The sequence below is a fragment of the Rhea americana genome, unplaced genomic scaffold (assembly GCF_003343005.1).
Source record: "Rhea americana isolate MKP2758 unplaced genomic scaffold, rheAme1 scaffold_296, whole genome shotgun sequence".
Lineage (NCBI taxonomy): Eukaryota > Metazoa > Chordata > Aves > Rheiformes > Rheidae > Rhea > Rhea americana.
In genome coordinates, this window is record NW_028186419.1 from 807,982 (window position 1) to 817,931 (window position 9,950).

Below are 9,950 nucleotides of genomic sequence, written 5' to 3' on the forward strand. Positions count from 1 at the left end.
TCCCTAATTGTGCCTATTTTGCAAGGAAATTCCTAGCAGGAGACGTAAGATTCAGGATTAGTTAAGAAAGATGGCCCTCTGTTACCTATTCCCGTGGAGTTAAAAACAGATATTTTAACTTCCTCTGAGTAGCAAAGCTCCAGGAAAAGTAATGTTGGCTGAAACATAATGTTACTTGAGCTACAGTAAAGCAGTGGTGGGTCTGTGTGCCCAAGAGTTTTGCGGTATGCAGTGCTGTGTTGCCATTCTACCTTCACCTCTAAAGCTGGCCCTGGAGAAGCTGGGATACAGTTTCTAAAATCTGTCCTTATAACAATCCCTCAACATCTCATTTCATTGTAATAAAAAAAGATAATTAGAAAATCAAACCATACTGWTATTAAAAACTTTTACCCTGTCCTATTTGTGCCAGAGAACAGCAAATGATTTGCATTTCTTCCCTGGCCCCCCACCGTTTTATTGGACAAGGTGATCTACTGCGAGAACTGGGATTTGTTCTAGCGCATACTGAATAGCTGCGTTCAGCATAGCGCCTGCCAACAGAAAGGCAGCGTTTTCCAGCAAGCATCACATTCCAGCAAATTTCAGATTCCACTCTTCTCCTTTTGATACTTTGCTTAGTCTCTGATAATATTGCTCAGTATCTGAACAACTGCTGCCTCTTGCCTCCTGTTGCRGATAAATGGAGCAACTTCCTGTGGTTTGAAAAATCAGGGGAAAAGTCAGTACTTGTTGCTTCTATAGTTGGTGATAAAGGCTCTTGAAGTGAATACTTGGCTTCCTTGGACAGTGGGTGTGATAGCATTGAAAGATTGACACAGAGATGTGGGGAAAGTGTTTCATTTGGAGGAGGAAAGTCTACAGTTCTGGCACGGAAATGGTGAGACAGAGCAGTGGTGTTCTGGCCAGCYACAGCCCTGTGGGGCTGAGCTCCCTCACTGAGCCTTCAGTCAAAGGAGCAYGAGAGAGAGGCAGAAGGGCTTGTTCAGGGGATGTTAAAGTAGTGAAGCCTRACTGGTACTCTGGACAAGCCTTTTTCTCTGCTGCCTGTAGATAGTCTTGTAATCTACAGAGCCCAGCCTCCCTGGCCGAGTCTGCCCTTCTGGGGTGGACTGAGTGTGGACAGCCCTTAGGCAGCGTGGGCTGCTCAGCTGAGGAGACCGTGACTTAGAAGTGCTACATGACCAAGGTGACCACCTGAGAGGACTGGGAGACACGAATATCCACGCTGCTATAACTAGTGTGGGCAGGGCGATGGGACTGTTAGTTTGCACTGGAGGAAGCTCCAGGAGGAATGTACCAAGCCCGAGGCAGAAGCCGTATTCGCAGCCTGCTGCATTTGCCCTATGTGAAGGGACAGGAGAGATGTCGTCCCAAAGACCGCTTCCAGCAAGGCGATCAAGAGGGTGAATGACTAGAGTGAAACGGGAACCTGCAGCAGTCACGCTGTGCAGGCAGCAGCTGCGAGGAACTCTGCCTGGGTACTGCCGTTGGGYGGGTGCCACCCAGCAGGTGCCGTGGCCTTCCCCCTGCCCGCAGCGGGCAGCAGGTAATTCTCGCTGCCCTGGCGTGACCGCTCACAGCGGAGCCAAGAGCGCCAGCGACTCRGCTGCTGGAGGGAGGCGGGGGAAACACGCCACGGCTTCCCCCTGCCTTGTGAGAGCGGGCATCTCTTTCTCAGCAGCACAAAGGTGCAGAGAATGCTGCTTTAACAGAATGAGTTTACTTTAGCAGTGTCTTCTGTAGGTTCCTTATGTGTAACTTTCAAAACTACTTCTGGCTTAATTAGGAGTTACTATTTTGGTGTTAGGCTCTGTGAATTCTGACTGACTGGCACTCCTCGAAGCAGGGACCATATCTCTTCCTGACTGCATGTAGGCAGGAAATGGAAAACTAGCTGCAAAAAGCAATCATTTAATTAGACTCCTGATTTTAATTTAAGTATATTCATATCTTGGGTTGTTTCTTTCTGAATATTTATTAAAAGTGCTGCTTGTTCACCTGAAGGTTTAGAGAAGAGCCTTTATTTTACATCAAGTATATGCGTGTCACTGGGAGCGATGGCGCCAGATACATTTACCTAGCCAATACATATGTGTAATTGGGAACATGACAAGGAAAAAGWGAATGCTAACTTTCATAGGAAGCTGATAAAACTAGTCTACCTCTTTACTTCTGGGTGAAGATAAAGCGCAGTTACTCTTGGATATTCGGACTCTGTGCACARCTTAAAAAAATGTGTTTCTTAACTGTGCAAAAATAAAACAGGAAGAAATTGTATACATCTTACAGAAATTCCAGCTCTATTTACTTTGTTTCTTCTGAGATGCAGATTATATTGCTCTGAACTACAARTCATCTCATCCAAAACAAACTGTGTTGTGTGACATGGTGGTATCCTAGTGCGTGGCCTGCAGCGACCTCGCTGTCAATACTTGGGCGACCCCTGAAATACCAAATTCATGTAGCAAATTCCTGTTTGGGCTCGCAAATAACTTGGGAATAGAAGTGAGATCAGCTAGAAGTTCTTGCAGTGGGTCCGTCACTGAGGTGACGAAATGATGCTTGGACACCCAGGCGGAGGACCCTGACTCCCGTAAAGCTGCGCGCAGGCCACCTAAGTACCAGGTGATGGAGGCTCGGGAGGACCAGGTGCCTTGCTCGCCCCCTCAGTAACGCCAGCGATTCTGACAGCATGGGAAGAGCGGGGCCATTGCTGTGGGGACACCCCTGCATGATGCCACAAATCCAGCCCTGTGCCTTCGCTTTGCTCTGCATGTAAAAGCGAGCCGAGACATCGAGTCGGACCCTTGTTTAAGCCAACTGATGGGGAGGGAAGAGGTGATGCAGGCTGTAGGATTGCTTTTAGAGTGATACACTCAATTTTTTTTTCTGGTAAGAGAATCTCACTTCAGAAGGAGGCTAAGGGATATGGACACCATGTTTGGTTACTCTATAAAATACCCAAATGAGGGTGATTAAGAATAGTTGCAAGTTTTACCAAGAATCTGTCTTTTAACTGAGTGGGAAGCTTACACTGGCTGTTGCGCTAGTAGTCAGCTGAGCTGTGCTAAGGGTGGCTGATTAGTGCTCTGGTGCACTGATGCACCAGGCATTTGAGAAGATAGGTGGCATTTGTTCATCTAGGTTTTTGTGCATTATGAAGGAAGAAGGGATTTTGTTTTTAAATGGATTAAATGATTTAACTTTCCACTATGTCTTGCTGACAGTGATTTCTTTTCACTCAATACAATTCAATTTACTTCATAGAGCCTCCCTCAAAAATGTAGTTCATCCCTGAACACTTTTCTGCAAAGCAGTACTTCCTATGCAGTGAGTATTTTGCAGTTGATATATGTCCAGTTCTGCAGTACTCCRAGGCAAAATTGCCTCGGCCTTTCAGAGGAGAAGCTGCGTATTAAGACATGCGTTAAATAGTAACAGCACGGACACAAGCAGTTGATGATCTCCTGTTGAATCTGGAGAAGGAACAATGTTCTGCTGCCTAAAAGACCACACACTCTTTTCAAGATATATATACATATATATATATATGTGTATATATATATATACACACACATACATATACATATATATATGTATAAGTCTAATTGCTAGCAACTGCATAATTATCCATTCTATTAGTATTTTAATGAGGAAAACCCAAGCAATATTTTAGTATAAGGAGCAGTACTTGTCTGGGTACTGCATCTGGGGCTAATTGTTTGGARGGCTGCTCCCCTTGCAGAGGTATTGCTTTTGAATCTATTAGACTGTGTTTCCAGAACTCTCTTTCCTATCTCTTCAGGTGTAAACTAAGCTGTTAGTTTGATATACTCCCTCTTTAATTCACAGTAGCAGTGTATCAATAAGAACAAAGTATGCCATGTTCTAACATCATTTTGGGAAATAAACTGCTGCCTTTGAATACAGAATCAGCCTGTTTCTTGGACCAGATTTAACTATGACAAATGTTCTCAATATCCACATTACCTGTCTGTGASTGTTTAAGAAGATTTGGCAAATTGAGAAGACAATAAATTCCTGCTGCTGTATTTAGAAAAAGCCTGAGGCATTCTCAGTGTAAACACAGTTTTGAATATTTGATTATGTTTCTGTGGGCTGTAACAATTTCAAAGAAGAAAATGAAACARTGAGTCTCCTTTGTCTAATTTATGTATTTTTTTTCTGTTGCTTTTTTTGCTGTTATTCCTGTTAGGCTCTTTTCTGCCATGAGTGTAAGGTACTGCATATATGCAAATGCTGGGTCAGGTAAAATCCTCTTTTCTTTGAACCGGAAGTGCCRTGAGGACTTGAAATCAGTCTGAATGGTGGCTCACTTGGCTTGGAGTGCTGGGCTAAAGGACTCTAGCCCAACCCTAACTGGTGCTGTTTGCCGAAAGGACCATCATCTTTAAAATTCTACCGTGTGCTCAGGTCCTGAAGTGGAATCCAGACCCCTGTGTCTGGCACCCAGATTATTACACAGCATGAATGCAAAAAGGGTATAAACATGTGCAGACAAATTACCATGTGTCATYTAATTTGCAGTAATAATCTGTGAGTATGTTCCTAGGCTGCAGCAAACGCAAGCAAATTTGAGTTTAAAATCCTCTTCACTGATACCTGCCTCAATTTTGGCTTGCTTGGAGTTGTGGCATCTGCCTGTAAATGCTGTGAAACCAATGCTTTATTTCACAAAAGTCTCTAAACCAATGAAATACTCTCACTGTCCTCAGCAGGATTCAGAACTGTAACCACGGGGTGAAAGGCTGTATTTCATTAACCTCAAAACTTCTAGATCTCAGTTCCCCAACTGAATATAAATAAATGACTCATTTGAGGTAGGAATGAGGCTTATTATTTGATAGAAGGCAATGCATAGTAGTGCACAGAGTGCAAGTAGTGCTATGGGACTCCCATAGCCGTGGGAGACCCACTAGTATAAAATGGAAAAATAGGAACAAGACCTGGCAGACTTCCGTATGGTCACATCCAATCACTCAAATAAGGCATCAATTTCTAGCTAGTCCATTTTGTCTCATAATAAATACCTGAGTCCCATGATGAATTTCTAGTAGCCATAATGATGGTACTATGCAAATCAGATATAAAAATATTGCTGGTGAAAACCTGTGAAGGAAAAGAAAGACACCTTTGGTATTATATCACATTACAAATACCGTGTATCCTAGTGTTTTCTGAGTTGGGCCTTGGTAATGCTACTGAAGTTACAGTTCACATTGAAAAGTATCTTGTACCATCTATCACACAGCCTCTTAAGATGCAGTAACTGCTGTTTTTAGGATTTAGTGTGTAGTTCACTTCCCTTGCCACCTTTCTGTATAGCTTAAAAGTTAGCAAGGCCACAGCAAAGCTTTATGATCTCCACCTTCTTGAGCTGGGCTGCTTCAGGCATACTGGAGAGGTTTCATCACTCTTCCTGTAAGCTCCAGCTCCTGTGAGGGTTGCTGAGGTTTCTTATCAAATGTGTGCCAAAACTTGTTACTGTTCTTATCCTTTTGGAGTGATGTCCGAGCGGTCTGTCCGCCTCTGCCACAGCCCGGAGCGAGTGCTGTAGCAGCGCCGCGGTGCTGCCCGGCTGCCTGGGCATCAGCTGCGCCTGCTGGCCTAGGACAGAGCAGTGGCGTCAGCCTGAGCACGCTCGCTCGAACCCCTCTCCTGTCGCTGGCGGTTCTGCGGTGAGTTTGTGTAGCTGCTCTGTCTAAGATCTGAGGAAGAAAAAACTCCTGCTTCTCAGAAAAATGACCACGTTTTCTGAGCTTCTATGAAATGTTTCAATTGACCGCTTCAAAATAAGATAGATATATTTTTAATGAAACAAGCAGTTAAAGATTCTGTAGGCTTTTAGCCTGGTGGTTTGGGAAGAAAACATGCATCTTGTCTGAACTGGAGGACTACCATGTTTTACAGTATTTTCTGTAGGCTTCAGCACAAGGCAGAATCCATCCAGCTGGCAGGTTAGCATTGCTGAGCTAATGACACCAGATCAGACCAGGAGCACTCTGGAGCTTTAACCCTGCCTTTCTTTCAGAAGGAGCAATCTAGAGGAAGTATTGCTTGGCCAGGTCCACAATATTACTTTTTCTCCACATGTGCTACTTAATTACTTGGAATAAAAAGCAACAATTTACCAATAATTAATAGACAGAATAGGAGGCAGGAGAGCTCTATGGCATGCTCTCTGCTGCCTGGATTATTGGGCATCTATAGAGGCATATCTATGTGTGTAGATGACTGTTTGAATGCTAGTATTTTCTACCAGAGGAGAAAGTTACCCAGATGCAACTATATACTCTCCATTTGTCTACAGGTCTTATCTGTAATGTACTCTCTAGAGTGCAGGACCTCATCCATTTAAAAAAATTTACTTTTAGAGAAATTTACCCTAGTCTTTCAGCACATATTCATCTAAAATTAATCTGCTTCTGTAGCTAATTTGTCTTTGTTTTTTCTAAAAGCTGGCATAGTAAATGTTCCTTTATGAAGCCCCTGCTGTCTCCTGTTCTCCTCAGTGAATCTGGTGTGCTCAGTTTTGTAAACTATGTATTTCAAGTTCTGCTGCCTTAAAATATTCCTGTATCATTAGGAAGCCCAGACTTTATTGCTGCTGTGATTACATTTGAGTTTAGAGTATGGAACATCAGTGTGAGCTGTCACACAACATGCTTCTGTTGCAATGAGCTTCACAGGTTGCAATGGGCAAGAATTTCAGGTCATGGAAGTACTGTAGCTTTTTTTTGTCCTGGATTTGTCTTGGTGGCCTGCTGTCTGAGGCTTTTAAAATGAAAAGATCCTAATGAAACCTTGACGATTAGTTACGTGACCACGTCCTTTGTCCAGAGCATTTGTTTTGGCTGACTGACCGTGCTGATGAGCTATGCGTGGCGGCAGTCATTCCTCGCGAATAGCCGTTCTTTAGATGCATGTGAAAACGCATGTGCTTGGGCAAGCTCTGCTGTAGTTTTGTTTCTATTTCATTTCTCGGGCAGCCTTTCCAGCTGGAAAGCTCTCCTCTAGACCAGCCTCTCAAATTCAAATCCAAATGTTTAACTGCTCGTACTGTATTGTGAGAATAGTTTGCAGCTCATCTTGCGTTTGTCACTGAGTTTTAGCTCTTACGTTAGCTTGGGGTTAGTACTGTGCCTGTAGCAGGGAGTGGGAGTGCAGGCGCCGCGGTACGGGGGCGAGAGGCGCGGGGCTTCGGCCCGTGCCCTCCCACGCCTCCCGCGGGGCTCTACCCAGCTGCGGCTGAGAAGGTGCCCGGCCCCAGCCCGCAGTATCACCAGCACTACAGCACCTATCTTGTGCCTGCAGCAAAGCTTCTGATGCTTTTCCACTATTMGAGTGGATGCACACACACATACATACACATGCACACAATATATGGAGTAGCTCCCAAATAGTCTAATGCAAGGTTGCCTCTCCTGAAAGCCCTCTGGATTTGGCCTTGCAATAGTCAGGACTTATCAGCTTTCAGTCCCCCAGAGGCAGCAGGGGAGAAAACGTGCCCCTGTGAAAGCTGGGCACAAACAAATCCCGGGCAGCTGTGCTCCAAGGCAGCAGCTGTGGGAGGGAGCCCCGTATCTGCAGCGGAGTACATGCAAAGAAGCCAGAGGGGCTCGCTCAGAGCCGGCGGGATATGCTCACCATTTGTAGCCTCTGCCTTGCTTAAACTTGAGGGTGAGCCCCGTCTCCAGGCACAGGAGAAGATTGAGCAGTGCCAGCAGCCAGTACTTGGGTTCTTTCTTCACTTCAGTCACCCTCCAGACCCCGATGAGAGAGTGTAAAACGAAGAGCAGGCGCGTAACCAGAGCGTTGCACAGAACCATCAGCTCCATGCCGGAGCAGGCCCCCTCCTCGGCCCGGCGCTGCGGGGCCCGGCGAGCCTTCCCTGGGACGAGCCGTGGAGCAGCGTGCGTGCYGCAGGCACCCAGACCTCTGCTCCTCTTCCATCCCCACAAAGGGGCCCATTATAACAAGAGAGAATCAGCATTGCCCCTCCCCCAGACTTCCTGAAAACTTTTTAAAGGGAGGGAAAAAGGAAAAAGAGGAGGAAAAAAAAAAAAAAGCTCATGCTTAAAAAAAAAAAAAAAAAAAGCTCATGCTTCCAAGCTATAGTAGTTTGCAGCACTCGGCTCTGCTCTGGCCGTGCTGAGGCAGGGGCATAAAGGGTTTCTTTCTGTGCACTCAGTCCTCTGCTCAGGAACCAAAGGGCAGGGAGGTTTCTACCTCAGGCGGCACCCATCTCTGTGCTAGCTCTGCTCACTTCTCTCGGTTCACAGATTTCCAACAAAGAGAGAAAAAGCATAAAAAGTGTTGCTAATTCAAATCTTCCTTCCTAAAGCTTCCCCTGCATTACTGTGACTGAAAACCTTCTTTCCTTTCCCCTCCCTCCAAAGGCGATAATTTGTGTTTTGCAGCTTTTAAAATTGCAATTACAATAAATAAAGCAGAAGCTGTGTTCACTTCAGTATTGGAAACCTTGTGTGCAAGTGCTTCAGTGTGGTGGTTGGGGTGGAGTAGGTTGATCAAATTTAATTGATGTTTAGCTTTTCTATCTTGTATTATCTTTCATTTAAATATTATACTGAATTATCTACAACCTGCTTCAGGATTAAGAAGCAGCCCCAGTGAGGAGCTACAGAAAACATGTTGAAATCTAGGCTAATGCTCTAACTTTACCTGATAGGCTGTTGGGACATGCACAAAAGATACCCAAAGTTTGACTGCTAGGCCACTTATCTCTGCGTGAAGCTGTAGTATTTTCTGTGGGAACAGTTTATAAAGTACATAGTATATTAAAAGTTGCTTTGGATTTTCCTATGGTGATTATAAATACTATTTGAATTTACACTACTGTAACCGAAGAGAAAGCTCTGCTTGATGAAGRTTGTCACTGTGTTGCTCCAGTTTTGTGTTCATTTACTTCCAAAGCACTTAAATGGAGACATGTCAGTGTGAAAGAGGAATGGAGAATCAAGTGTTTGAAACTTCTTGTGGCTGTCCAGTGGTTTAACTTCCAAACTAATTTAGTTTTACATACCCTGTTCTACTTTAGATATAAGGAGATATTCTTCTAAGAGCTGTTGCCTTTCCAATAAGGTATTTTTAAAAAAATATTATTAAATTCTCTTAATGGTTAAATCTAAGTGTTCCTCGCTACAAAACCAAGCCTGTTTCTATGAGTCAGTGAAACCAGTGCTGGCCGGCTGATATCCTTTGCGGGGGAGAAGACTACACAGAAATCTTCCCAGAAAAAAAAAMCCCAAATTAAAGGCTTTTCCACAGCATAGATCACCCACTCAGGAAATGCCTGAGTAAATAAATAGATGTGGACACACTAACTGCACAGACATATCGTGAGGTTTGGGAAGATTATGATCAATGGAACAGTTCATTCCTGTGATACCACAAATTGGGAAAGATGCAGTGGGCTTTACCGGTAGTTTAGTAGCTCTGCACATTAAAAATAGCTTGTTGCTGAACTTTTTAACAAATAAGCTGTTTAACGAACTAATTGCACCAAAGGGTAAGCCACTCTGCATGGGTGCAAGTCTGAGACCTGAGCAGGAGGAATACAGTTTCGACTCTGCATTGCTGACCAATGGAGCAGAATGGCACACAACAGGGTGAATAAAGGGAGAAAATGTCGTAGGTATACAGGACTCTACTCTGTCTAGATGGCCAAGGTGTTATATCCAGACTTGACAGACTAGGTTCTTAGATGTGTCAGTAGGTGTTTTCTGGAGCAACTGGCTTAGGACCCTGGGAGGACCAACCCTTGACTTAGTCTTGAGTGGCTCACAGGATGTGATTTAGCAAGTGATAGCTGAAGAGTGTACCACCCCTTCACCCCCTGCAACAGAGGTCTTAGGTGTTTGGATTTAGCACCTTCATGAGAGTAAGATGAGCCAGAGATCTCTGCT

At 44.5% G+C, this 9,950-nt stretch overlaps 1 protein-coding gene across 1 annotated transcript in view; it reads right to left on the minus strand.

The window, feature by feature from the left end:
* TMEM26 (transmembrane protein 26) overlaps nucleotides 1–8,021 on the minus strand; it is a 16,695-nt gene extending 8,674 nt beyond the window's left edge. The window contains exons 1-2 of the mRNA XM_085309352.1: nucleotides 7,672–8,021; nucleotides 5,055–5,133 (exon numbers count right to left, since the gene is read on the minus strand). Coding sequence (XP_085165478.1) covers nucleotides 5,055–5,133; nucleotides 7,672–7,862 — 270 coding nt within the window. The 5' untranslated portion in view covers nucleotides 7,863–8,021. The remainder of the gene's footprint in view (nucleotides 1–5,054; nucleotides 5,134–7,671) is intronic.
* Between the last annotated feature and the right edge of the window lie 1,929 nt (nucleotides 8,022–9,950).